Source organism: Lampetra fluviatilis, chromosome 71 (assembly GCF_964198595.1).
Source record: "Lampetra fluviatilis chromosome 71, kcLamFluv1.1, whole genome shotgun sequence".
Taxonomy (NCBI): Eukaryota; Metazoa; Chordata; class Hyperoartia; order Petromyzontiformes; family Petromyzontidae; genus Lampetra; species Lampetra fluviatilis.
This window is the reverse complement of record NC_136345.1, coordinates 276,717-304,131: the sequence shown is the minus strand read 5'-3', so window position 1 is coordinate 304,131 and position 27,415 is coordinate 276,717. Positions and strand designations below refer to the sequence as shown.

Sequence of the window (27,415 nt, the reverse complement as noted above, 5' to 3'; positions counted from 1 at the left end):
TGTGTGAGTCAGTGTGAGTGAGCTGTGTATGTGTGTGAGCGAGCTGTGTGAGAGTGAGCTGTGTGTGAGTTGTGTTTGAGAGTGAGCTGTGTGTGTGTGAGAATGTGAGTGAGCTGGGTGTGTGTGCTGTGTGAAGGTGAGCTGTGTGTGAGTGAGCAGTGTTGGTGAGTGAGCTGTGTGCGAGTGAGCTGTGTGTGAGTGAGCTGTGTGTGAGTGAGCTGTGTGTGAGTGAGTCAGTGTGAGTGAGCTGTGTGTGAGTCAGTGTGAGTGAGCTGTTTGTGAGGGTGAGCTGTGTGAGAATGAGCTGTGTGTGAGCTGCGTGTGAGAGTCCGTGAGTCAGTGTGAGTGAGCTGTGCATGTGAGCTGTGTGAGTGAGCTGTGTGTGTGAGCTGTGAGAGTGAGCTGTGTGTGATTGAGCTGTGTGTGAGAGTGAGGTGTGAGTGAGCTGTGTGTGAGCTGTGAGTGTGAGTGAGCTGTGTGTGAGAGTGAGCTGTGATTGAGCTGTGTGGGAGAGTGAGCTGTGTGTGTGCCAGTGTGAGTCAGTGTGAGTGAGCTGTGTGTGAGAGTGAGCTGTGTGTGAGAGTGAGCTGTGTGTAAGAGAGAATGAGCTGTGTGTGAGCTGCGTGAGTGTGTGAATCCGTGCGAGTGAGCTGTGTGTGAGTGAGCTGTGTGTGTGACAGAATGAGCTGTGTGAGCTGCGTGAGTGTGTGTGAGTCAGTGTGAGTGAGCTGTGTATGTGTGTGAGCGAGCTGTGTGTGAGTGAGCTGTGTGTGAGAGTGAGCTGTGTGTGAGTGAGCTGTGTGTGTGAGTGAGCTGTGTGTGAGTGAGTCAGTGTGAGTGAGTCAGTGTGAGTGAGCTGTGTGTGAGTGAGCTGTGTGTGAGTGAGTCAGTGTGAGTGAGTCAGTGTGAGTGAGCTGTGTGAGTGAGCTGTGTGTGAGATTGAGTTGTGTGTGAGTGTGAGTCAGTATGAGTGAGTCAGTGTGAGTGAGATGTGTATGTGTGTGAGCGAGCTGTGTGTGAGTGAGCTGTGTGTGAGAGTGAGCTGTGTGTGAGTGAGCTGTCTGTGTGAGTGAGCTGTGTGTGAGTGAGTCAGTGTGAGTGAGTCAGTGTGAGTGAGCTGTGTGTGAGTGAGTCAGTGTGAGTGAAATGTGTGAGTGAGCTGTGTGTGAGATTGAGCTGTGTGTGAGGGTGAGTTGTATGTGTGAGAGAATGAGCTGTGTGTGAGCTTTGTGTGTGTGAGTCAGTGTGAGTGAGTCAGTGTCAGTCAGTGTGAGTGAGCTGTGTGTATGAGTGAGTCAGTGTGAGTGAGCTGTGTGTGAGAGTGAGTCAGTATGAGTGAGTCAGTTTGTGTGAGCTGTGTGTATGAGTGAGCTGTATGTGTGAGTGAGCTGTGTGTGAGTGAGCTGTATGTGTGAGTGAGCTGTGTGTGAGAGTGAGCTGTGTGAGTGAGCTGTGTGTGTGAGTGAGCTGTATGTGAGAGTGAGCTTCGTGTGTGAGTTGTGTGTGTGAGAGAATGAGCTGTGTGTGAGCTGCTTGTGAGTGTGTGTGAATCAGTGTGAGTGAGCTGTGTGTGAGAGTGAGCTGTGCGTGAGAGAGAATGAGCTGTGTGTGAGCTGCGTGTGAGAGTGCGTTAGTCAGTGTGAGTGAGCTGTGAGTGAGTCAGTGTGAGTGAGCTGTGTGTGTGAGTGAGCTGTGTGTGAGGTTGAGCTGTGTGTGTGAGAGAATGAGCTGTGTGAGCTGCGTGTGAGAGTGTGTGAGTCAGTGTGAGTGAACTGTGTGTGTGAGTGAGTCAGTGTGAGTGAGCTGTGTATGTGTGTGAGCAAGCTATGTGAGAGTGAGCTGTGAGTGAGCTGTGTGTGTGTGAGAGCTGTGTGTGTGAGCTGTGTTTGTGAGTGAGCTGTGTGTGTGAGTGAGCTGTGTGTGAGCGTGAGCTGTGTGTGAGTGAGCTGTGTGTGAATGAGCTGTGTGTGAAAGTGAGCTGTGTGTGAGTGAGCTGTGTGTGTGAGTGAGTTGTGCGTGAATGAGCTGTGTGTGAAAGTGAGCTGTGTGTGAGAGTGAGCTGTGTGTGTGAGTGAGCTGTGTGTGAGAGTGAGCCGTGTGTGAGCTGTGTGTGTGGGTGAGCTGTGTGTGAGTGAGTCAGTGTGAGTGATTGTGAGTGAGCTGTGTTTGAGTGAGTCAGTGTGAGTGAGTCAGTGTGAATGAGCTGTGTGAGTGAGCTGTGTGTGAGGGTGAGCTGTATGTGTGAGAGAATGAGCTGTGTGTGAGCTTTGTGTGTGTGAATCAGTGTGAGTGAATCAGTGTGAATCAGTGTGAGTGAGCTGTGTGTGTGAGTGAGTCAGTGTGAGTGAGCCGTGTGTGAGAGTGAGCTGTGTGTGAAAATGAGCTGTGTGTGAGAGTGAGCTTCGTGTGTGAGTGAGTTGTGTGTGTGAGAGAATGAGCTGTGTGTGAGCTGCGTGTGAGAGTGCGTGAGTCAGTGTGAGTGAAATGTGAGTGAGTCATTGTGAGTGAGCTGTGTGTGTGAGTGAGCTGTGTGTGAGAGTGGGCTGTGTGTGAGTGATCTGTGTTCGTGAGTGAGCTGTGTGTGAGAGTGTGCTGTGTGTGAGAGTGAGATGTGTGTGTGAGTGAGCTGTGTGTGAGAGTGAGCCGTGTGTGAGCTGTGTGTGTGAGTGAGCTGTGTGTGAGTGAGACAGTGTGAGTGAGTCAGTGTGAGTGAGCTGTGTGTGAGTGAGTCAGTGTGAGTGAGTCAGTGTGAGTGAAATGTGAGATTGAGCTGTGCGTGAGGGTGAGCTGTGTGTGTGAGAGAATGAGCTGTGTGTGAGCTTTGTGTGTGTGAGTCAGTGTGAGTGAGTCAGTGTCAGTCAGTGTGAGTGAGCTGTGTGTGTGAGTGAGCTGTGTGTGTGAGTGATCTGTGTGTGAGAGTGAGCTGTGTGTGAGAGTGAGCTGTGTGTATGAGAGTATGAGCTGTGTTTGAGCTTTGTGTGAGTGTGTGTGAGTCAGTGTGAGTGAGTGTGAGTGAGTGAGTCAGTGTGAGTGAGTGTGAGTGAGCTGTGTGTGAGTGAGTCAGTGTGAGTGAGTGTGAGTGAGCTGTGTGTGAGTGAGTCAGTGTGAGTGAGTCAGTGTGAATGAGCTGTGTGAGTGAGCTGTGTGTGAGATTGAGCTGTGTGTGAGGGTGAGCTGTGTGTGTGAGTGAGCTGTGTGTGAGAGTGAGCTGTGTGTGAGTGAGCTGTGTGTGTGAGTGAGCTGTGTGTGAGTGAGTCAGTGTGAGTGAGCTGTGTGTGTGAGTCAGTGTGAGTGAGCTGTTTGTGAGAGTGAGTCAGTATGAGTGAGTCAGTGTGAGTAAGCTGTGTGTATGAGTGAGCTGTATGTGAGAGTGAGCTGTGTGTGAGTGAGCTGTGTGTGTGAGTGAGCTGTATGAGTGAGTCAGTGTGAGTGAGCTGTGTGCATGAGTGAGCTGTGAGTGTGAGTGAGCTGTGTGTGTGAGTGAGCTGTGAGTATGAGTGAGCTGTGTGTGTGAGAGCTGTGTGTGAGAGTGAGCTGTGTGTGTGATTGAGCTGTGTGTGAGAGTGAGCTGTGTGTGTGAGCTGTGTGTGTCAGTGTGAGTGAGCAGTGAGTGAGCTGTGTGTGTGAGCTGTGTGTGAGCGAGCTGTGTGTGAGAGTGAGCTGTGTGTGAGAGTGAGCTTTGTGTGTCAGTGTGAGTCAGTGTGAGTGAGCTGTGTATGTGAGTGAGCTGTGTGTGAGAGTGAGCTGTGTGTGATTGAGCCGTGTGTGAGAGTGAGCTGTGTGTGTGAGCTGTGTGTCAGTGTAAGTGAGCAGTGAGTGAGCTGTGTGTGTGAGCTGTGTGTGAGAGTGAGCTGTGTGTGTGTCAGTGTGATTCAGAGTGAGTGAGCTATGTGTGTGTGAGAGTCAGTGTGAGTGAGCTGTGTATGTGAGTCAGTGCAAGTGAGTCAGTGTGAGTGAGCTGTGTGTGTGAGTCAGTGTGAATCAGTGTGAGTGAGCTGTGTGTATGAGTGAGTTGTATGTGAGAGTGAGCTGTATGTGAGAGTGAGCTGTGTGTGTGAGTGAGCTGTGTGTGAGCTGTGAAAGTCAGCTGTGTGAGTGAGCTGTGTGAGTGAGCTGTGTGAAAGTGAGCTTTTTGTGTGAGTTGTGTGTGAGAGAATGAGCTGTGTGTGAGTGTGTGTGTCAGTGTGAGTGAGCTGTGAGTCAGTGTGAGCTGTGTAAGCAATGTGTGAGGGTGAGCTGTGTGTGTGAGCTGTGTGTGAGAAAATGAGCTGTGTGAGCTGCGTGTGAGTGTTGGTGAGTCAGTGTGAGTGAGCTGTGTGTGTTTGAGTCAGTGTGAGTGAGCTGTGTATGTGTGTGAGCGAGCTGTGTGTGAGTGAGCTGTGTGTGAGTGAGCTGTGTGTGAGAGTGAGTTGTGTGTGAGAGAATGAGCTGCGTGTGAGTGTGTGAATCAGTGTGAGTGAGCTGTGTGTGAGTGAGATATGTGTGAGAGTGAGCTGTGTGTGAGAGAATGAGCTGTGTGAGCTGCGTGTGTGTGTGAATCAGTGTGAGTGAGCTGTGTGTGTGAGCTGTGTGTGAGAGTGCGTGAGTCAGTGTGAGTGAGCTGTGTGTGTGAGCTGTGTGTGAGAGTGAGCTGTGTGTGAGAGAATGAGCTGTGTGTGAGCTGCGTGTGAGAGTGCGTGAGTCAGTGTGAGTGAGCTGTGTGTGAGTGAGTCAGTGTGAGTGAGCTGTGTGTGTGTCAGTGTGAGTGAGCTGTTTGTGAGAGTGAGTCAGTGTGAGTGAGCAGTGTGTATGAGTGAGCTGTATGTGAGTGAGCCGTGTGAGAGTAAGCTGTGTGAGTGAGCTGTGTGTGAAAGTGAACTTTGTGTGAGTGAGCTGTGTGAGCTGTGTGTGAGCTGTGTGAGCTGTGTGTGAGCTGTGTGTGAGTGAGCTTTGTGTGAGTGAGCTGTGAGTCAGTGTGAGTCAGTGTGAGTGAGCTGTGTGAGCTGTGAGATTGAGCTGTGAGGGTGAGCTGTGTGTTTGAGAGAATGAGCTGTGTGTGAGCTTTGTGTGTGTGAGTCAGTGTGAGTCAGTGTGAGTGAGCTGTGTGAGTGAGTCAGTGTGAGTGAGCTATGTGTGAGAGTGAGTCATTATGAGTCAGTGTGAGTGAGCTGTGTGTATGAGTGAGCTGTATGTGAGTGAGCTGTGTGTGTTTGAGCTGTGTGTGAGTGAGCTGTGTGTGAAATGAGCTGTGTGTGAAAATGAGCTGTGTGAGCTGCGTGTGAGTGTGCGTGAGTCAGTCTGAGTGAGCTGTGTGAGTCAGTGTGAGTGAGCTATGTGTGTTAGTCAGTGTGAGTGAGCTGTGTGTGAGAGTGAGTCAATATGAGTGAGTCAGTGTGAGTGAGCTGTGTGCATGAGTGAGCTTTGTGTGTGATTGAAACTGTGTGTGAGTGAGCTGTGTGAAAAAGAGCTGTGTGTGAAAATGAGCTGTGTGTGAGAGTGAGCTGTGTGTGAGTTGGGTGTGTGAGAGAATGAGCTGTGTGAGCTGCGTGTGAGTGTGTGTGAATCAGTGTGAGTGAGCTGTGTGTGTGAGCTGTGTGTGAGAGTGCGTGAGTCAGTGTGAGTGAGCTGTGTGTGTGAGCTGTGTGTGAGAGTGAGCTGTGTGTGAGAGAATGAGCTGTGTGTGAGCTGCGTGTGAGAGTGCGTGAGTCAGTGTGAGTGAGCTGTGTGTGAGTGAGTCAGTGTGAGTGAGCTGTGTGTGTGAGCAAGCAGTGTGAAGGTGAGCTGTGTGAGTGAGCTGTGTTTGTGAGTGAGCTGTGTGTGAGTGAGCTGTGAGTGAGCTGTGTGTGTGAGTGAGCTGTGTGTGAGTGAGTCAGTGTGAGTGAGCTGTATGTGTGTCAGTGTGAGTGAGCTGTTTGTGAGAGTGAGTCAGTATGAGTGAGTCAGTGTGAGTGAGCTGTGTGTATGAGTGAGCTGTATGTGAGTGAGCTGTGTGAGAGTTAGCTGTGTGTGTGTGAGCTGGGTGAGAGTGAGCTGTGTGTGTGAGCTGTGCATGAGTGAGCTGTGTTAGTGAGCTGTGTGTGAAGGTGAGCTTTGTGTGAGTGTGAGCTGTGTGAGCTGTGTGTGCTGTGTGTGTAAGCTGTGTGTGAGTGAGCTGTGTTAGTGAGCTGTGTGAAGGTGAGCTTTGTGTGAGTGAGCTGTGTGTGTGAGCTGTGTGAGCTGTGTGTGTAAGCTGTGTGAGCTGTGTGTGAGCTGTGTGTGAGTGAGCTGTGTGTGAGTGAGCTGTGAGTCAGTGTGCGTCAGAGTGAGCTGTGAGATTGAGCTGAGGGTGAGCTGTGTGTTTGAGAGAATGAGCTGTGTGAGAGCTTTGTGTGTGTGAGTCAGTGTGAGTGAGCTGTGTGAGTGAGTCAGTGTGAGTGAGCTGTGTGTGAGAGTGAGTCAGTATGAGTGAGCTGTGTGTGTGAGAGTAAGCTGTGTGAAGGTGAGCTGTGTGAGTGAGCTGTGTGTGAGTGAGCTGTGTGTGAGTGAGCTGTGTGTGAAAATGAGCTGTGTGTGAAAATGAGCTGTGTGAGCTGCGTGTGAGTGTGCGTGAGTCAGTGTGAGTGAGCTGTGTGAGTCAGTGTGAGTGAGCTGTGTGGAAGCTGTGTGAGTGAGCTGTGTGTGAGTGAGCTGTGTGTGTGAGTGAGCTGTGTGTGAGTGAGTCAGTGTGAGTGAGCTGTATGTGTGTCAGTGTGAGTGAGCTGTTTGTGAGAGTGAGTCAGTATCAGTGAGTCAGTGTGAGTGAGCTGTGTGTATGAGTGAGCTGTATGTGAGTGAGCTGTGTGAGAGTGAGCTGTGTGTGTGAGCTGTGTGAGAGTGAGCTGTGTGTGTGAGTGAGCTGTGCATGAGTGAGCTGTGTGAGTGAGCTGTGTGTGAAAGTGAGCTTTGTGTGGGTGAGCTGTGTGAGCTGTGTGAGCTGTGTGTGTAAGCTGTGTGTGAGTGAGCTGTGTGTGTGAGTGAGCTGTGTGTGAGTGAGTCAGTGTGAGTGAGCTGTGTGTGTGTCAGTGTGAGTGAGCTGTTTGTGAGAGTGAGTCAGTATGAGTGAGTCAGTGTGAGTGAGCTGTGTGTATGAGTGAGCCGTGTGAGAGTAAGCTGTGTGAGTGAGCTGTGTGTGAAAGTGAGCTTTGTGTGAGTGAGCTGTGTGTGTGAGCTGTGTGAGCTGTGTGTGAGCTGTGTGAGCTGTGTGTGAGTGAGCTGTGTGTGAGTGAGCTGTGAGTCAGTGTGAGTCAGTGTGAGTGAGCTGTGTGAGCTGTGAGATTGAGCTGGGAGGGAGAGCTGTGTGTTTGAGAGAATGAGCTGTGTGTGAGCTTTGTGTGTGTGAGTCAGTGTGAGTCAGTGTGAGTGAGCTGTGTGTATGAGTGAGCTGTATGTGAGTGAGCTGTGTGTGTTTGAGCTGTGTGTGAGTGAGCTGTGTGTGAAAATGAGCTGTGTGAGTGAGCTGTGTGTGAGTTGGGTGTGTGAGAGAATGAGCTGTGTGAGCTGCGTGAGTGTGTGAATCAGTGTGAGTGAGCCGTGTGTGTGAGCTGTGTGTGTGATTGAAACTGCGTGTGAGTGAGCTGTGTGTGAAAAAGAGCTGTGTGTGAAAATGAGCTGTGTGTGTGAGTTGGGTGTGTGAGAGAATGAGCTGTGTGAGCTGCGTGTGAGTGTGTGTGAATCAGTGTGAGTGCGCTGTGTGTGAGAGAATGCACTGTGTGTGAGCTGCGTGTGAGTGTGCGTGAGTCAGTGTGAGTGAGCTGTGTGTGAGCTGTGTGTGAGAGAATGCGCTGTGTGTGAGCTGGGTGTGAGTGTGTGTGAATCAGTGTGAGTGAGCTGTGTGTGAGCTGTGTGTGAGAGAATGTGCTGTGTGTGAGCTGCGTGTGAGTGTGCGTGAGTCAGTGTGAGTGAGCTGTGTGTGTGAGTGAGCTGTGTGTGAGTGAGCTGTGAGTGAGCTGTGTGTGTGAGTGAGCTGTGTGTGAGTGAGTCAGTGTGACTGAGCTGTATGTGTGTCAGTGTGAGTGAGCTGTTTGTGAGAGTGAGTCAGTATGAGTGAGTCAGTGTGAGTGAGCTGTGTGTATGAGTGAGCTGTATGTGAGTGAGCTGTGTGAGAGTGAGCTGTGTGTGTGTGTGAGCTGTGTGAGTGAGCTGTGTGTGTGAGCTGTGCATGAGTGAGCTGTGTGAGTGAGCTGTGTGTGAAAGTGAGCTTTGTGTGAGTGAGCTGTGTGTGTGAGCTGTGTGAGCTGTGTGTGTAAGCTGTGTGAGCTGTGTGTGAGCTGTGTGAGCTGTGTGTGAGCTGTGTGTGAGTGAGCTGTGTGTGAGTGAGCTGTGAGTCAGTGTGAGTCAGTGTGAGTGAGCTGTGTGAGCTGTGAGATTGAGCTGAGGGTGAGCTGTGTGTTTGAGAGAATGAGCTGTGTGAGAGCTTTGTGTGTGTGAGTCAGTGTGAGTCAGTGTGAGTGAGCTGTGTGAGTGAGTCAGTGTGAGTGAGCTGTGTGTGTGAGAGTAAGCTGTGTGAAGGTGAGCTGTGTGAGTGAGCTGTGTGAGTGAGCTGTGTGTGAGTGAGCTGTGTGTGTGAGTGAGCTGTGTGTGAGTGAGCCAGTGTGAGTGAGCTGTGTGTGTGTCAGTGTGAGTGAGCTGTTTGTGAGAGTGAGTCAGTATGAGTGAGTCAGTGTGAGTGAGCTGTGTGTATGAGTGAGCTGTATGTGAGTGAGCCGTGTGAGAGTAAGCTGTGTGAGTGAGCTGTGTGTGAAAGTGAGCTTTGTGTGAGTGAGCTGTGTGTGTGAGCTGTGTGAGCTGTGAGCTGTGTGAGCTGTGTGTGAGTGAGCTGTGTGTGAGTGAGCTGTGAGTCAGTGTGAGTCAGTGTGAGTGAGCTGTGAGAACTGTGAGATTGAGCTGTGAGGGAGAGCTGTGTGTTTGAGAGAATGAGCTGTGTGTGAGCTTTGTGTGTGTGAGTCAGTGTGAGTCAGTGTGAGTGAGCTGTGTGTATGAGTGAGCTGTATGTGAGTGAGCTGTGTGTGTTTGAGCTGTGTGTGAGTGAGCTGTGTGAAAATGAGCTGTGTGTGAAAATGAGCTGTGTGAGTGAGCTGTGTGTGAGTTGGGTGTGTGAGAGAATGAGCTGTGTGAGCTGCGTGAGTGTGTGAATCAGTGTGAGTGAGCCGTGTGTGTGAGCTGTGTGTGATTGAAACTGCGTGTGAGTGAGCTGTGTGTGAAAAAGAGCTGTGTGTGAAAATGAGCTGTGTGTGTGAGTTGGGTGTGTGAGAGAATGAGCTGTGTGAGCTGCGTGTGAGTGTGTGTGAATCAGTGTGAGTGAGCTGTGTGTGAGCTGTGTGTGAGAGAATGCACTGTGTGTGAGCTGCGTGTGAGTGTGCGTGAGTCAGTGTGAGTGAGCTGTGTGTGAGCTGTGTGTGAGAGAATGCGCTGTGTGTGAGCTGCGTGTGAGTGTGTGTGAATCAGTGTGAGTGAGCTGTGTGTGAGCTGTGTGTGAGAGAATGTGCTGTGTGTGAGCTGCGTGTGAGTGTGCGTGAGTCAGTGTGAGTGAGCTGTGTGTGAGCTGTGTGTGTGAGTGAGCTGTGTGTGAGAGAATAAGCTGTGTGAGCTGCGTGTGTGTGTAAGTGTGAGTGAGGAGCTGTGTGTGTGTGTCAGTGTGAGTGAGCAGTGAGTGAGCTGTGTGTGTGAGCTCTGTGTGAGCGAGCTGTGTGAGTGAGCTGTGTGTGAGAGTGAGCTGTGTGTGTCAGTGTGAGTGAGCTGTGTATGTGAGTGAGCTGTGTGTGAGTGAGCTGTGTGTGTGATTGAGCTGTGTGTGAGAGTGAGCTGTGTGTGAGCTGTGTGTCAGTGTGAATGAGCAGTGTGTGAGCTGTGTGTGAGCGAGCTGTGTGTGAGAGTGAGCTGTGTGTGAGTCAGTGTGAGCTATGTGTGTGTGAGTCAGTGTGAGTGAGCTGTGTGTGTGAGTCAGTGTGAGTCAGTGTGAGTGAGCTGTGTGTGTCAGTGTGAGTGAGCTGTGTGTATGAGTGAGCTGTATGAGCTGTGTGAGCTGTGAAAGTGAGCTGTGTGAGTGAGCTGTGTGAAAGTGAGCTTTGTATGTGTGAGTTTTGAGAGAATGAGCTGTGTGTGAGCTGCGTGAGTGTGTGAATCCGTGCGAGTGAGCTGTGTGTGAGCGAGCTGTGTGAGAGTGAGCTGTGTGAGAGTGTGTCAGTGTGAGTGAGCTGTGTGAGTCAGTGTGAGCTGTGTAAGCTATGTGAGAGGGTGAGCTGTGTGTGTGAGCAGTGTGTGAGAAAATGAGCTGTGAGCTGCGTGTGTCAGTGTGAGTGAGCTGTGTGTGTGTCAGTGTGAATGAGCTGTGTATGTGTGTGAGCGAGCTGTGTGTGAGTGAGCTGTGTGTGAGTGAGCTGTGTGTGAAAATGAGCTATGTGTGAGAGTGAGCTGTGTGTGTAAGTTGTGTGAGAGAATGAGCTGCGTGTGAGTGTGTGAATCAGTGTGAGTGAGCTGTGTGTGAGCTGTGTGAGAGTGAGCTGTGTGTGAGAGAATGAGCTGTGTGTGAGCTGCGTGTGAGAGTACGTGAGTCAGTGTGAGTGAGCTGTGTGTGTGAGTAAGCTGTGTGAAGGTGAGCTGTGAGCTGTTTGTGAGTGAGCTGTGTCTGAGTGAGCTGTGTGTGAGTGAGCTGTGTGTGTGAGTGAGCTGTGTGAGCGAGCTGTGTTTCAGTGTGAGTGAGCTGTTTGTGAAAGTGAGTCGGTATGAGTGAGTCAGTGTGAGTGAGCTGTGTGTATGAGTGAGCTGTGTGTGAGTGAGCTGTGTGAGAGTGAGCTGTGTGTGAGTGAGCTGTGTGAGCTGTGTGAAAGTGAGCTGCGGGAGTGAGCTGTGTGAAAGTGAGCTTTGTGTGAGCTGTGTGTGTGAGCTGTGCGAGCTGTGTGTGAGCTGTGTGAGCTGAGTCAGTGTGAGTCAGTGCGAGTCAGTGTGAGTGAGCTGTGTGAGCTGAGATTGAGCTGTGTTTGAGAGAATGAGCTGTGTGTGAGCTTTGTGTGTGTGAGTCAGTGTGAGTGAGCTGTGTGTATGAATGAGCTGTATGTGAGTGAGCTGTGTGTTTGAGCTGTGTGTGAGTGAGCTGTGTGTGAAAATGAGCTGTGTGTGAGTTGGGTGTGTGAGAGAATAAGCTGTGTGAGCTGCGTGTGAGTGAATCAGTGTGAGTGAGCTGTGTGTGAGCTGTGTGTGAGAGTGAGCTGTGTGTGAGAGAATGAGCTGTGAGCTGCGTGTGAGAGTGCGTGAGTCAGTGAGTGAGCTGTGTGTGAGTCAGTGTGAGTGAGCTCTGTGAGTGAGCTGTGTCAGTGTGAGTGAGCTGTTTGTGAAAGTGAGTCGATATGAGTCAGTGTGAGTGAGCTGTGTATGAGTGAGCTGTATGTGAGTGAGTTGTGAGAGTGAGCTGTGTGTGTGTGAGCTGTGTGTGAGCTGTGTGAAAGTGAGCTGTGTGAGTGAGCTGTGTGAAAGTGAGCTTTGTGTGAGCTGTGTGTGAGTGAGCTGTGTGAGTCAGTGTGAGCTGTGTGTGAGAGTCAGTATGAGTCAGTGTGAGTGAGCTGTGTGTATGAGTGAGCTGTGAGTGAGCTGTGTTTGAGCTGTGTGAGTGAGCTGTGTGTGAAAATGAGCTGTGTGTGAAAATGAGCTGAGTGAGCTGTGTGTGTGAGTTGGGTGTGTGAGAGAATGAGCTGTGTGAGCTGCATGTGAGTGTGTGAATCAGTGTGAGCTGTGTGAGAATGAGCTGTGTTTGAGCTGCGTGAGTGAGCTGTGTGTGAAAATGAGCTGTGTGTGAAAATGAGCTGAGTGAGCTGTGTGTGTGAGTTGGGTGTGTGAGAGAATGAGCTGTGTGAGCTGCATGTGAGTGTGTGAATCAGTGTGAGCTGTGTGAGAATGAGCTGTGTTTGAGCTGCGTGTGTGCGTGAGTCAGTGTGAGTGAGCTGTGAGTCAGTGAGCTGTATGTGTGAGTCAGTGTGAGCTGTATGTGTGTGAGAGCTGTGAGTGAGCTGTGTGCTGTGTGTGAGTGAGCTGTGCGTGATTGAGCTGTGTGAGCTGTGTGAGAGTGAGCTGTGTGAGTGAGCTGTGTGAGCTGTGTGAGAGTGAGCTTTGTGTGGGCCGAAATGAAGAGCCTTCTTTATGCATCTTAGGAAGACAATGGCACCTCTTTTGCCCACTTCAGCAGTTGCTTCTTGCTGTGCTTGTCCCACCTGATGACGGACGCTTGTGTTGAGCCCAAGACGTTGTGATTTAATTTATTTTTATTTTATACCTATGTGACTTTACCGAAAGAACCAAATAGTATGGATACCTGCAGTCACGAAAACTTCAAATCTAACATCACTTATTCAATGTTTGACCCTTATAGACAAAATCAGATAAGTATTCATTCTAAATTATTGAGTCATTTTAACAAAATGTAATTACTGCACTGAAATATGCTGCATCAGGTTACATCGAATTAACAAGAAGCTATTTTAAAAAATACACACCGTCTGCTTACCAGTATATGTACAACATACTATTGTGTCATTCAAAACGAGTAGGCCATTGCATGCTGGCGTCTGGGTCAAAATTGATGAAATTCTAAACATTACCAACAAACTCCACAACCAAGATGCCACATCAACCATTGCCCGCTACTGACAGGCTCTTGTCCACATGCAGGCCGGTGCAGGGCCACCGGTGCAGGGCCACCGGTGCAGGGCCACCTCCTTGTGCCACACAGGGGCAGCTGCTACTTGGGGATGCTCTTCGAGTGTTTGAGACGATATACGATAAAAAAAACTCAGAATTTCCGAGGTGATTAAGCAAGCACAATAAAAATGCAATGATAACATAGCAAAAGCTTGGGAGCTTATTGGCTATCACTCCTGGTTAGAGATCTACGCAACCCACAGGTCCACAAAGACTGGCTGCTCTTACCCTGCAGGTTGCACCTAGAAATTGAGTTCAACTTCACATTCTTGTAATTGAAGGCCTGTGACAAAGGTGCGTCTATTGGAGCGACATTGTCTCAGACTTACACATCTACCGGGTCTCCATTTGACTTTGTATTGTCTCGGAGGAAGTCCACCCACACCTCCACTTCCACCAACTGCTGGGAGTTGCCTTGCTCTGCCTCGCAGTGAGAATTATCCTCCTGCTTCACGTTGCCTCCATCGATGTGAAGGTCCGATTTTTGGGTTGACTCTTCATCTTCACATTTTACCTTCACTTCTTCGCTTTTCACCATCACTTCTTCATATTTCACCTTCACCTCTTCATATTTCACCTCGATACCTTTAAAAGTGTCCAAGCTGGGATTTTCTTCCGGTTCTTGTTTCATGAGGGATGGGCTCATTGCGGCACTTTGACTTTCACAAGCTGATTTCAGACTCCACTCCTTGTGAATCTTCTGATGCTTGTGTGTTCTCTGGTGTCTTTGAAGATTTGATGACTGTGAAAACGCCTTCCCGCACACACTGCACCTGAAGGGTTTCTCTCCTGTGTGTGTTCTCTGGTGTTGTACAAGAGCAGATGAAATTGAAAACGCCTTTCCACATACACTGCAATTGAAGGGTTTTTCTCCCGTGTGTGTTCTCTGGTGTTCTACATGAGCAGATGACTGTGCAAACGCTTTCCCACACACACTGCACCTGAAGGGTTTCTCTCCTGTGTGTGTTCTCTGGTGTTGTACAAGAGCAAATGAACGTGCAAATGCCTTCCCACACACACTGCACTGGAAGGGTTTATCTCCTGTGTGTGTTCTCTGGTGTGTTTTAAGAACAGATGACTGTGCAAATGCCTTCCCACACACACTGCACCTGAAGGGTTTCTCTCCAGTATGTGTTCTCTGGTGTGTTACAAGAGTAGATGAAATTGTAAATGCTATCCCACACACACTGCACCTGAAGGGTTTCTCTCCTGTGTGTGTTCTCTGGTGCATTACAATAGTAGATGAATGTGCAAACGCCTTCCCACACACACTGCACCTGAAGGGTTTCTCTCCTGTGTGTGTTCTCTGGTGTTGTACAAGAGCAGATGAACGTGCAAACGCCTTCCCACACACACTGCACTTGAAGGGTTTCTCTCCCGTGTGAGTTATCTGGTGCCGTGTCAAATTTCCAGTACGATCCGTGCTGTATGCACCGAGCCGCGCAGAGTGCCTTTGCTCCATTAGACTAATTCTGCAGAGGAAGTGACAGCTGCAGACAGAAAAAAATATGAACACCATCTACACGTCAGTATCAATGCACAGAGGAATGCATACAGTCACACGTCTATACTTCTTCTTGGTTCTTTCGGTAAAGTCAGATTTGCTGTATCAAGTGACTCACTTAATACTCTTAGGTTTTTTCGGTAAAGTCACGTAGGTAAAAAAATTAAATTAATAAAAGTAAAATAAAACAAATTAAAAAATTCATGAGCGTTCGTTTTTGCTGATGTTACTAGTGGGTTTCTTAGCATTCTTAAGAATAGTAGCTATTTCAGCTCTTGCTACATCCGCATGGATGTGTCCTATGCCTCTGAGGGCTACATCAATCTGAGAAATCACATCCTCTGATTTCTCAGATTGATGTAGCCCTGTGATTTCTCAGATTGATGTAGCCCTCAGAGGCATAGGACACATCCATGCGGATGTAGCAAGAGCTGAAATAGCTACTATTCTTAAGAATGCTAAGAAACCCACTAGTAACATCAGCAAAAACGAACGCTCGTGAATTTTTTAATTTGTTTATTTTACTTTTATTAATTTAAATGTTTTACCTACGTGACTTTACCGAAAAAACCTAAGAGTATGAATCCTTGCAGTCACGAAAGCTTCAAATCTAGAATTGACTCACTTGATACAGCAAATCTGGCTGTGACGGTCTCACCTGAAGACGGAGACTTGTGTTGCCTCCGAAACGTCGTGATTTTTATTATTTTATTTGTATTAATTTTAATTTCATTTTTTACCTACGTGACTTTACCGAAAAAACTAAGAGTACGCTCTGCAATGCTTAGAGCTGTTAACAGCGTGCCGGGAGATTTTAGGTGGCGTTTCGCTCCTGGCCGATGAAGCCATTGGCTTCTCGGAGTTCAATACATATCCGTGCGAAGAATGGGTACAACTGCTATCTTAAATATAAAGAAGAATTTACGTTTGTTTGAAGCAGCAAAACCTCTACAACGCTGAACTCTGGCGTCACAGCTTATGCTGTCTGGCATTTCTAAGTAAATGCGACTATTTTCGGCTCGCCACGTCATTCCCTTCCTGAGTGGCCAAAACCGACCTTACGTAGAAGTGGGTTAAGGTTGAATTGAGTGAAAAATTCCGATTTTGGTGAATTGATTTGTTTCGGCTTTTATCTTTCTTGCAAGCATCAATTTTTTCAGGGGTTTTCCGTGAAATATAAGGGAATATGAAATTAATCCAAGACAATAATCCAAGTCCCGGGCGAAGCCGGAGAGTGAAGCTAGTTACTAATAAACCCCTATGATCCAATCGAAATTAGGGATCGTTGGGGGGGGCACGTGCCACCACACCGCCACTGGCTCCACCACTGTCACACTGGCATGGTTCACAGGTGGTGGTGTGTCCAGACCCATGCCTGGACACCTTCACCTGCTCAGTATTAATGCTTCCTTACTCGACCAAGTAATTCATTGAGGATCAATCAACATCGCCGAGGCTGCGTGTCTCTCTCTCTCCCCGTGGTGAGATGTTAACTACCTCTCCTGGCATACAGGAAGTCGTGCGTGTCTCTCTCCGTCGTCGCGTGGATTTCCCTCCGGATCCTCCTGTTGTCCCCACTCCACATGCAGAGAGTGAACACCGCCACGCTGATGACAAGCCTCACCTTGTTGTTGTTGTGGGCAGGTCGCTTCTGAAAACAAGAGCGGTAGAGCAGCTAAAGCGGGCTTGGCCTGGTAAAATAAAAAGAAAAACTGTGTCAATATTTAAAGCAAAACAAAGTTACAAAGTAGTGAGCCAGGTCAAGACAAATTAAACTTATGCAAGAGAATTGTGGCAAAAGCGATCAGGCGAGTGCAGGAGGCAAGGCCCCGCGTTGAAAAGTTCCAACTTGGACATCGCTTCCATGCTCGCTGCAACTCAATTGACATCCCTACAAGAGAGAGAGCGAGGCTCTACCTCGGTAAACAACAACCATCACCATCAAAAGAACCACCACAACCAACACAACCACAACCGCGATGAGAATTTCTCACCTCGGATTTCAGTGCACGGGCGAAACGGCAGCTTCCTGTTAACTCGCTACGTCACGCGGCAGTAGGAGGTGACATGACGTCACTTGAGGGGCACAAGACACTCACTCCCACAATGAGCGGCTCTGTAACTTAAATACATTATGCTAATGAGCTCGGCCAATCCGTAGTAGCTGTTTGTGTGAGTGAGCTGTGTGTGTGCGTGAGTCAGTGTGAGTGAGTCAGTGTGAGTGAGCTGTGTGTGTGAGTGAGTCAGTGTGAGTGAGTCAGTGTGAGTGAGCTGTGTGTGAGAGTGAGCTGTGTGTGAGTGAGCTGTGTGTGTGAGTGAGCTGTGTGTGAGTGAGCTGTGTGTGTGAGTGAGTCAGTGTGAGTGAGTCAGTGTGAGTGAGCTGTGTGTGTGCATGAGTCAGTGTGAGTGAGTCAGTGTGAGTGAGTCAGTGTGAGTGAGCTGTGTGTGTGAGAGAATGAGCTGTATGTGAGCTGCATGTGAGTGTGTGTGAGTCAGTGTGAGTGAGCTGTGTGTGTGAGTCAATGTGAGTGAGTGAGCTGTGTGGGAGGGTGAGCTGTGTGTGAGTGAACTGTGTGTGAGTGAGCTGTGTGTGAGTGAGCTGTGTGTGTGAGTGAGCTGTGTGTGTTTGAGAATGAGCTATGTGTGAGCTGCGTGTGAGTGTGTGTGAGTCAGTGTGAGTGAGCTGTGTGTGTGAGTGAGTCAGTGTGTGTGAGTCAGTGTGAGTGAGCTGTGTGTGAGTGAGCTGTGTGTGTGAGTCAGTGTGAGTGAGCTTTGTGTGAGAGTGAGCTGTGTGTGTGAGTGAGCTGTGTGTGTGAGAGAATGAGCTGTGTGTGAGCTGCATGTGAGTGTGTGTGAGTCAGTGTGAGTGAGCTGTGTATGTGAGAGTCAGTGTGAGTGAGGCAGTGTGAGTGAGCTGTGTGTGTGAGCTGTGTGTGTGAGTGAGCTGTGTGAGTAAGTGTGAGTGAGCTGTGTGTGTGAGAGAATGAGCTGTGTGAGTCAGTGTGAGTGAGCTGTGTGTGTGAGTCAGTGTGAGTGAGTCAGTGTGAGTGAGCCGTGTGTGTGAGTGAGATGTGTGTGAGAGTGAGTGAGCTGTGTGTATGAGAGAATGAGCTGCATGTGAGTGTGTGTGAGTCAGTGTGAGTGAGCTGTGTGTGTGTGTGTGAGTCAGTGTGAGTGAGCTGTGTGTGTGAGTGAGCGGTGTGTGAGTGAACTGTGTGTGATAGTGAACTGTGTGTGTGAGTGAGCTGTGTGTGAGTTAGCTGTGTGTGTGAGTGAGCTGTGTGTGTGAGTGAGCTGTGTGTGAGTGAGCTGTGTGTGTGAGTGAGGCAGTGTGAGTGAGCTGTGTGTGAGTGAGCTGTGTGTGTGAGAGAATGAGCTGTGTGAGTCAGTGTGTGTGAGTCAGTGTGAGTGAGCTGTGTGTGTGAGTCAGTGTGAGTGAGCTGTGCGTGAGTGAGTCAGTGTGAGTGAGTCAGTGTGAGTGAGCTGTGTGTGAGTGAGTCAGTGTGAGTGAGTAAGTGTGAGTGAGCTGTGTGAGTGAGCTGTGTGTGAGATTGAGTTGTGTGTGGTGAGTGTGAGTCAGTATGAGTGAGTCAGTGTGAGTGAGATGTGTATGTGTGCGAGCGAGCTGTGTGTGAGTGAGCTGTGTGTGAGAGTGAGCTGTGTGTGAGTGAGTCAGTGTGAGTGAGTCAGTGTGAGTGAGCTGTGTGTGAGTGAGTCAGTGTGAGTGAGCTGTGTGTGAGTGAGTCAGTGTGAGTGAGCTGTGTGTGAGATTGAGTTGTGTGTGAGTGTGAGTCAGTATGAGTAAGTCAGTGTGAGTGAGATGTGTATGTGTGTGAGCGAGCTGTGTGTGAGTGAGCTGTGTGTGAGAGTGAGCTGTGTGTGAGTGAGCTGTGTGTGTGAGTGAGCTGTGTGTGAGTGAGTCAGTGTGAGTGAGTCAGTGTGAGTGAGCTGTGTGTGAGTGAGTCAGTGTGAGTGAGCTGTGTGTGAGTGAGTCAGTGTGAGTGAGTCAGTGTGAGTGAGCTGTGTGAGTGAGCTGTGTGTGAGAGTGAGCTGTGTGTGAGGGTGAGCTTTGTGTGTGAGAGAATGAGCTGTGTGTGAGCTTTATGTGTGTGAGTCAGTGTGAGTGAGTCAGTGTGAGTCAGTGTGAGTGAGCTGTGTGTGAGTGAGCTGTGTGTGAGTGAGCTGTGTGAGTCAGCTGTGTGAGATTGAGCTGTGTGTGAGGGTGAGCTGTGTGTGAGAGAATGAGCTGTGTGTGAGCTTTGTGTGTGTGAGTCCGTGTGAGTGAGTCAGTGTGAGTGAGTCAGTGTGAGTGAGCTGTGTGGGTGAGTGAGTCAGTGTGAGTGAGCTGTTTGTGAGAGTGAGTCAGTATGAGTGAGTCAGTGTGATTGAGCTGTGTGTATGAGTGAGCTGTATGTGAGAGTGAGCTGTGTGTGAGAGTGAGCTGTGTGTGTGAGTGAGCTGTGTGTGTGAGTGAGCTGTGTGTGAGTGAGCTGTGTGTGAGAGTGAGCTGTGTGTGAGAGTCAGCTGTGTGTGTGAGTGAGCTGTGTGTGAGAGTGAGCTGCGTGTGAGTGAGCTGTGTGTGTGCGTGAGCTGTGTGTGAGTCAGTGTGAGTGAGTCAGTGTGAGTGAGCTGTGTGTGAGTGAGTCAGTGTGAGTGAGTCAGTGTGAGTGAGCTGTGTGTGAGATTGAGCTGTGTGTGAAAGTGAGCTTTGTGTGTGAGTGAGCTGTGTGTGTGAGTGAGCTGTGAGTGTGAGTGAGCTGTGTGTGAGAGTGAGCTGTGTGTGAGTGAGCTGTGTGTGTGAGTGAGCTGTGTGTGAGTGAGTCAGTGTGAGTGAGCTGTGTGAGTGAGCTGTGTGAGTGAGCTGTGTGTGAGAGCTGTGTGTGAGGGTGAGCTGTGTGTGTGAGAGAATGAGCTGTGTGTGAGCTTTATGTGTGTGAGTCAGTGTGAGTGAGTCAGTGTGAGTGAGTCAGTGTGAGTGAGCTGTGTGAGTGAGTCAGTGTGAGTGAGTCAGTGTGAGTGAGCTGTGTGAGTGAGCTGTGTGTGAGTGAGCTTTGTGTGAGTGAGCTGTGTGTGAGTGAGTCAGTGTGAATGAGTCAGTGTGAGTGAGCTGTGTGTGTGAGTGAGTCAGTGTGAGTGAGCTGTTTGTGAGAGTGAGTCAGTATGAGTGAGTCAGTGTGTTTGAGCTGTGTGTATGAGTGAGCTGTATGTGAGAGTGAGCTGTGTGTGAGAGTGAGCTGTGTGTGTGAGTGAGCTGTGTGTGAGTGAGCTGTGTGTGTGAGTGAGCTGTTTGTGAGTGAGCTGTGTGTGTGAGTGAGCTGTGTGTGAGTGAGTCAGTGTGCGTGAGTCAGTGTGAGTGAGCTGTGAGTGAGTGAGTCAGTGTGAGTGAGTCAGTGTGAGTGAGCTGTGTGTGTGAGCTGTGTGTGTGAGTGAGCTGTGTGAGTCAGTGTGAGTGAGCTGTGTGTGTGAGTCAGTGTGAGTGAGCTGTGCGTGAGTGAGTCAGTGTGAGTGAGTCAGTGTGAGTGAGCTGTGTGTGAGTGAGTCAGTGTGAGTGAGTAAGTGTGAGTGAGCTGTGTGAGTGAGCTGTGTGTGAGATTGAGTTGTGTGTGGTGAGTGTGAGTCAGTATGAGTGAGTCAGTGTGAGTGAGATGTGTATGTGTGTGAGCGAGCTGTGTGTGAGTGAGCTGTGTGTGAGAGTGAGCTGTGTGTGAGTGAGCTGTGTGTGTGAGTGAGCTGTGTGTGAGTGAGTCAGTGTGAGTGAGTCAGTGTGAGTGAGCTGTGTGTGAGTGAGTCAGTGTGAGTGAATCAGTGTGAGCTGTGTGAGTGAGCTGTGTGTGAGATTGAGTTGTGTGTGAGTGTGAGTCAGTATGAGTGAGTCAGTGTGAGTGAGCTGTGTGTGAGTGAGCTGTGTGGGTGAGTGAGTCAGTGTGAGTGAGCTGTTTGTGAGAGTGAGTCAGTATGAGTGAGTCAGTGTGATTGAGCTGTGTGTATGAGTGAGCTGTATGTGAGATTGAGCTGTGTGTGAGGGTGAGCTGTGTGTGTGAGAGAATGAGCTGTGTGTGAGCTTTGTGTGTGTGAGTCCGTGTGAGTGAGTCAGTGTGAGTGAGCTGTGTGGGTGAGTGAGTCAGTGTGAGTGAGCTGTTTGTGAGAGTGAGTCAGTATGAGTGAGTCAGTGTGATTGAGCTGTGTGTATGAGTGAGCTGTATGTGAGAGTGAGCTGTGTGTGAGAGTGAGCTGTGTGTGTGAGTGAGCTGTGTGTGTGAGTGAGCTGTGTGTGAGTGAGCTGTGTGTGAGTGAGCTGTGTGTGAGAGTGAGCTGTGTGTGAGAGTGAGTGAGCTGTGTGTGTGAGAGAATGAGCTGCATGTGAGTGTGTGTGAGTCAGTGTGAGTGAGCTGTGTGTGTGTGTGTGAGTCAGTGTGAGTGAGCTGTGTGAGTGAGTCAATGTGAATGAGTGACCTGTGTGTGAGAGTGAGCGGTGTGTGAGTGAACTGTGTGTGATAGTGAACTGTGTGTGTGAGTGAGCTGTGTGTGAGTTAGCTGTGTGTGTGAGTGAGCTGTGTGAGTCAGTGTGAGTGAGCTGTGTGCGAGTGAGCTGTGTGTGTGAGAGAATGAGCTGTGTGAGTCAGTGTGTGTGAGTCAGTGTGAGTGAGCTGTGTGTGTGAGTCAGTGTGAGTGAGCTGTGCGTGAGTGAGTCAGTGTGAGTGAGTCAGTGTGAGTGAGCTGTGTGGGTGAGTGAGTCAGTGTGAGTGAGCTGTTTGTGAGAGTGAGTCAGTATGAGTGAGTCAGTGTGATTGAGCTGTGTGTATGAGTGAGCTGTATGTGAGAGTGAGCTGTGTGTGAGAGTGAGCTGTGTGTGTGAGTGAGCTGTGTGTGTGAGTGAGCTGTGTGTGTGAGTGAGCTGTGTGTGAGTGAGCTGTGTGTGAGTGAGCTGTGTGTGAGAGTGAGCTGTGTGTGAGAGTGAGTGAGCTGTGTGTGTGAGAGAATGAGCTGCATGTGAGTGTGTGTGAGTCAGTGTGAGTGAGCTGTGTGTGTGTGTGAGTCAGTGTGAGTGAGCTGTGTGAGTGAGTCAATGTGAATGAGTGACCTGTGTGTGAGAGTGAGCGGTGTGTGAGTGAACTGTGTGTGATAGTGAACTGTGTGTGTGAGTGAGCTGTGTGTGAGTTAGCTGTGTGTGTGAGTGAGCTGTGTGAGTCAGTGTGAGTGAGCTGTGTGCGAGTGAGCTGTGTGTGTGAGAGAATGAGCTGTGTGAGTCAGTGTGTGTGAGTCAGTGTGAGTGAGCTGTGTGTGTGAGTCAGTGTGAGTGAGCTGTGCGTGAGTGAGTCAGTGTGAGTGAGTCAGTGTGAGTGAGCTGTGTGTGAGTGAGTCAGTGTGAGTAAGTGTGAGTGAGCTGTGTGAGTGACCTGTGTGTGAGATTGAGTTGTGTGTGAGTGTGAGTCAGTATGAGTAAGTCAGTGTGAGTTAGATGTGTATGTGTGTGAGCGAGCTGTGTGGGAGTGAGCTGTGTGTGAGAGTGAGCTGTGTGTGAGTGAGCTGTGTGTGTGAGTGAGCTGTGTGTGAGTGAGTCAGTGTGAGTGAGTCAGTGTGAGTGAGCTGTGTGTGAGTGAGTCAGTGTGAGTGAGTCAGTGTGAGTGAGCTGTGTGTGAGTAAGTCAGTGTGAGTGAGTCAGTGTGAGTGAGCTGTGCGAGTGAGCTGTGTGTGAGAGTGAGCTGTGTGTGAGGGTGAGCTGTGTGTGTGAGAGAATGAGCTGTGTGTGAGCTTTATGTGTGTGAGTCCGTGTGAGTGAGTCAGTGTGAGTGAGCTGTGTGGGTGAGTGAGTCAGTGTGAGTGAGCTGTTTGTGAGAGTGAGTCAGTATGAGTGAGTCAGTGTGATTGAGCTGTGTGTATGAGTGAGCTGTATGTGAGAGTGAGCTGTGTGTGAGAGTGAGCTGTGTGTGTGAGTGAGCTGTGTGTGTGAGTGAGCTGTGTGTGAGTGAGCTGTGTGTGAGTGAGCTGTGTGTGAGAGTGAGCTGTGTGTGAGAGTGAGTGAGCTGTGTGTGTGAGAGAATGAGCTGCATGTGAGTGTGTGTGAGTCAGTGTGAGTGAGCTGTGTGTGTGTGTGTGAGTCAGTGTTAGTGAGCTGTGTGTGTGAGTGAGTCAATGTGAGTGAGTGACCTGTGTGTGAGAGTGAGCGGTGTGTGAGTGAACTGTGTGTGAGTGAGCTGTGTGTGTGAGTGAGCTGTGTGTGAGTGAGCTGTGTGTGTGAGTGAGGCAGTGTGAGTGAGCTGTGTGTGTGAGTGAGCTGTGTGAGTCAGTGTGAGTGAGCTGTGTGTGAGTGAGCTGTGTGTGTGAGAGAATGAGCTGTGTGAGTCAGTGTGAGTCAGTGTGAGTGAGCTGTGTGTGTGAGTCAGTGTGAGTGAGCTGTGCGTGAGTGAGTCAGTGTGAGTGAGTCAGTGTGAGTGAGCTGTGTGTGAGATTGAGTTGTGTGTGAGTGTGAGTCAGTATGAGTAAGTCAGTGTGAGTGAGATGTGTATGTGTGTGAGCGAGCTGTGTGTGAGTGAGCTGTGTGTGAGAGTGAGCTGTGTGTGAGTGAGCTGTGTGTGTGAGTGAGCTGTGTGTGAGTGAGTCAGTGTGAGTGAGTCAGTGTGAGTGAGCTGTGTGTGAGTGAGTCAGTGTGAGTGAGCTGTGTGTGAGTGAGTCAGTGTGAGTGAGTCAGTGTGAGTGAGCTGTGTGAGTGAGCTGTGTGAGTGAGCTGTGTGTGAGAGTGAGCTGTGTGTGAGGGTGAGCTTTGTGTGTGAGAGAATGAGCTGTGTGTGAGCTTTATGTGTGTGAGTCAGTGTGAGTGAGTCAGTGTGAGTGAGTCAGTGTGAGTGAGCTGTGTGTGAGTGAGCTGTGTGTGAGTGAGCTGTGTGAGTCAGCTGTGTGAGATTGAGCTGTGTGTGAGGGTGAGCTGTGTGTGTGAGAGAATGAGCTGTGTGTGAGCTTTGTGTGTGTGAGTCCGTGTGAGTGAGTCAGCGTGAGTGAGTCAGTGTGAGTGAGCTGTGTGGGTGAGTGAGTCAGTGTGAGTGAGCTGTTTGTGAGAGTGAGTCAGTATGAGTGAGTCAGTGTGATTGAGCTGTGTGTATGAGTGAGCTGTATGTGAGAGTGAGCTGTGTGTGTGAGTGAGCTGTGTGTGAGTGAGCTGTGTGTGAGAGTGAGCTGTGTGTGAGAGTCAGCTGTGTGTGTGAGTGAGCTGTGTGTGAGAGTGAGCTGCGTGTGAGTGAGCTGTGTGTGTGCGTGAGCTGTGTGTGAGTCAGTGTGAGTGAGTCAGTGTGAGTGAGCTGTGTGTGAGTGAGTCAGTGTGAGTGAGTCAGTGTGAGTGAGCTGTGTGTGAGATTGAGCTGTGTGTGAAAGTGAGCTTTGTGTGTGAGTGAGCTGTGTGTGTGAGTGAGCTGTGAGTGTGAGTGAGCTGTCTGTGTGAGTGAGCTGTGTGTGGGAGTCAGCTGTCTGTGTGAGTGAGCTGTGTGTGAGTGAGTCAGTGTGAGTGAGCTGTGTGAGTGAGCTGTGTGAGTGAGCTGTGTGTGAGAGCTGTGTGTGAGGGTGAGCTGTGTGTGTGAGAGAATGAGCTGTGTGTGAGCTTTATGTGTGTGAGTCAGTGTGAGTGAGTCAGTGTGAGTGAGTCAGTGTGAGTAAGCTGTGTGTGAGTGAGTGTGAGTGAGTCAGTGTGAGTGAGCTGTGTGAGTGAGCTGTGTGTGAGTGAGCTTTGTGTGAGTGAGCTGTGTGTGAGTGAGTCAGTGTGAATGAGTCAGTGTGAGTGAGCTGTGTGTGTGAGTGAGTCAGTGTGAGTGAGCTGTTTGTGAGAGTGAGTCAGTATGAGTGAGTCAGTGTGTTTGAGCTGTGTGTATGAGTGAGCTGTATGTGAGAGTAAGCTGTGTGTGAGAGTGAGCTGTGTGTGTGAGTGAGCTGTGTGTGAGTGAGCTGTGTGTGTGAGTGAGCTGTTTGTGAGTGAGCTGTGTGTGTGAGTGAGCTGTGTGTGAGTGAGTCAGTGTGAGTGAGTCAGTGTGAGTGAGCTGTGAGTGAGTCAGTGTGAGTGAGTCAGTGTGAGTGAGCTGTGTGTGTGAGTGAGCTGTGTGAGTCAGTGTGAGTGAGCTGTGTGTGAGTGAGCTGTGTGTGTGAGAGAATGAGCTGTGTGAGTCAGTGTGTGTGAGTCAGTGTGAGTGAGCTGTGTGTGTGAGTCAGTGTGAGTGAGCTGTGCGTGAGTGAGTCAGTGTGAGTGAGTCAGTGTGAGTGAGCTGTGTGTGAGTGAGTCAGTGTGAGTGAGTAAGTGTGAGTGAGCTGTGTGAGATTGAGTTGTGTGTGGTGAGTGTGAGTCAGTATGAGTGAGTCAGTGTGCGTGAGATGTGTATGTGTGTGAGCGAGCTGTGTGTGAGTGAGCTGTGTGTGAGAGTGAGCTGTGTGTGAGTGAGCTGTGTGTGTGAGTGAGCTGTGTGTGAGTGAGTCAGTGTGAGTGAGTCAGTGTGAGTGAGCTGTGTGTGAGTGAGTCAGTGTGAGTGAATCAGTGTGAGTGAGCTGTGTGAGTGAGCTGTGTGTGAGATTGAGTTGTGTGAGTGTGAGTCAGTATGAGTGAGTCAGTGTGAGTGAGCTGTGTGTGAGTGAGCTGTGTGTGAGTGAGCTGTGTGAGTGAGCTGTGTGTGAGATTGAGCTGTGTGTGAGGGTGAGCTGTGTGTGTGAGAGAATGAGCTGTGTGTGAGCTTTGTGTGTGTGAGTCCGTGTGAGTGAGTCAGTGTGAGTGAGCTGTGTGGGTGAGTGAGTCAGTGTGAGTGAGCTGTTTGTGAGAGTGAGTCAGTATGAGTGAGTCAGTGTGATTGAGCTGTGTGTATGAGTGAGCTGTATGTGAGAGTGAGCTGTGTGTGAGAGTGAGCTGTGTGTGTGAGTGAGCTGTGTGTGTGAGTGAGCTGTGTGTGAGTGAGCTGTGTGTGAGTGAGCTGTGTGTGAGAGTGAGCTGTGTGTGAGAGTGAGTGAGCTGTGTGTGTGAGAGAATGAGCTGCATGTGAGTGTGTGTGAGTCAGTGTGAGTGAGCTGTGTGTGTGAGTCAGTGTGAGTGAGCTGTGTGAGTGAGTCAATGTGAATGAGTGACCTGTGTGTGAGAGTGAGCGGTGTGTGAGTGAACTGTGTGTGAGTTAGCTGTGTGTGTGAGTGAGGCAGTGTGAGTGAGCTGTGTGTGTGAGCTGTGTGTGTGAGTGAGCTGTGTGAGTCAGTGTGAGTGAGCTGTGTGTGAGTGAGCTGTGTGTGTGAGAGAATGAGCTGTGTGAGTCAGTGTGTGTGAGTCAGTGTGAGTGAGCTGTGTGTGTGAGTCAGTGTGAGTGAGCTGTGCGTGAGTGAGTCAGTGTGAGTGAGTCAGTGTGAGTGAGCTGTGTGTGAGATTGAGTTGTGTGTGAGAGTGAGTCAGTGTGAGTGAGTCAGTGTGAGTGAGCTGTGTGTGAGTGAGTCAGTGTGAGTGAGCTGTGTGTGAGTGAGTCAGTGTGAGTGAGCTGTGTGTGAGATTGAGTTGTGTGTGAGTGTGAGTCAGTATGAGTAAGTCAGTGTGAGTGAGATGTGTATGTGTGTGAGCGAGCTGTGTGTGAGTGAGCTGTGTGTGAGAGTGAGCTGTGTGAGTGAGCTGTGTGTGTGAGTGAGCTGTTTATGAGTCAGTGTGAGTGAGCTGTGTGAGTGAGCTGTGTGTGAGAGTGAGCTGTGTGTGAGGGTGAGCTGTGTGTGTGAGAGAATGAGCTGTGTGTGAGCTTTATGTGTGTGAGTCAGTGTGAGTGAGTCAGTGTGAGTGAGTCAGTGTGAGTGAGCTGTGTGTGAGTGAGCTGTGTGTGAGTGAGTCAGTGTGAGTGAGCTGTGTGTGAGTGAGCTGTGTGTGAGTGAGCTGTGTGAGTCAGCTGTGTGAGATTAAGCTGTGTGTGAGGGAGAGCTGTGTGTGTGAGAGAATGAGCTGTGTGAGCTTTGTGTGTGTGAGTCAGTGTGAGTGAGTCAGTGTGAGTGAGTCAGTGTGAGTGAGCTGTTTGTGTGAGTGAGTCAGTGTGAGCGAGCTGTGTGTGAGTGTGAGTCAGTATGAGTGAGTCAGTGTGAGTGAGCTGTGTGTATGAGTGAGCTGTATGTGAGAGTGAGCTGTGTGTGACAGTGAACTGTGTGTGTGAGTGAGCTGTGTGTGTGAGTGAGCTGTGTGTGAGTGAGCTGTGTGTGAGAGTGAGCTGTGTGTGAGTGAGCTGTGTGTGTGAGTGAGCTGTGTGTGAGTGAGTCAGTGTGAGTGAGTCAGTGTGAGTGAGCTGTGCGTGAGTGAGTCAGTGTGAGTGAGTCAGTGTGAGTGAGCTGTGTGAGTGAGCTGTGTGTGAGATTGAGTTGTGTGTGAGTGTGAGTCAGTATGAGTGAGTCAGTGTGAGTGAGCTGTGTGTATGAGTGAGCTGTATGTGAGAGTGAGCTGTGTGTGTGTGAGTGAGCTGTGTGTGAGAGTGAGCTGTATGTGAGTGAGCTGTGTGTGAGAGTGAGCGGTGTGTGAGTGAACTGTGTGTGTGAGTGAGGCAGTGTGAGTGAGCTGTGTATGTGAGCTGTGTGTGTGAGTGAGCTGTGTGAGTCAGTGTGAGTGAGCTGTGTGTGAGTGAGCTGTGTATGTGAGAGAATGAGTTGTGTGAGTCAGTGTGTGTGAGTCAGTGTGAGTGAGCTGTGTGTGTGAGTCAGTGTGAGTGAGCTGTGCGTGAGTGAGTCAGTGTGAGTGAGTCAGTGTGAGTGAGCTGTGTGTGAGTGAGCTGTGTGTGAGTGAGTAAGTGTGAGTGAGCTGTGTGAGTGAGCTGTGTGTGAGATTGAGTTGTGTGTGAGTGTGAGTCAGTATGAGTGAGTCAGTGTGAGTGAGATGTGTATGTGTGTGAGCGAGCTGTGTGTGAGTGAGCTGTGTGTGAGAGTGAGCTGTGTGTGAGTGAGCTGTGTGTGTGAGTGAGCTGTGTGTGAGTGAGTCAGTGTGAGTGAGTCAGTGTGAGTGAGCTGTGTGTGAGTGAGTCAGTGTGAGTGAGTCAGTGTGAGTGAGCTGTGTGTATGAGTGAGCTGTATGTGAGAGTGAGCTGTGTGTGAGAGTGAGCTGTGTGTGTGAGTGAGCTGTGTGTGTGAGTGAGCTGTGTGTGAGTGAGCTGTGTGTGAGTGAGCTGTGTGTGAGAGTGAGCTGTGTGTGAGAGTGAGTGAGCTGTGTGTGTGAGAGAATGAGCTGCATGTGAGTGTGTGTGAGTCAGTGTGAGTGAGCTG

At 49.8% G+C, this 27,415-nt stretch overlaps 1 protein-coding gene across 1 annotated transcript in view; it reads right to left on the bottom strand.

The window, feature by feature from the left end:
• Positions 1-12,269: 12,269 nt before the first annotated feature.
• Positions 12,270-27,415, bottom strand: part of LOC144952957 (uncharacterized) — an 84,058-nt gene continuing 68,912 nt past the window's right edge. The window contains exons 3-4 of the mRNA XM_078883443.1: positions 15,813-15,879; positions 12,270-14,174 (exon numbers count right to left, since the gene is read on the bottom strand). Of these exons, the coding sequence (XP_078739569.1) occupies positions 13,010-14,174; positions 15,813-15,879 (1,232 nt within the window). The 3' untranslated portion in view covers positions 12,270-13,009. The remainder of the gene's footprint in view (positions 14,175-15,812; positions 15,880-27,415) is intronic.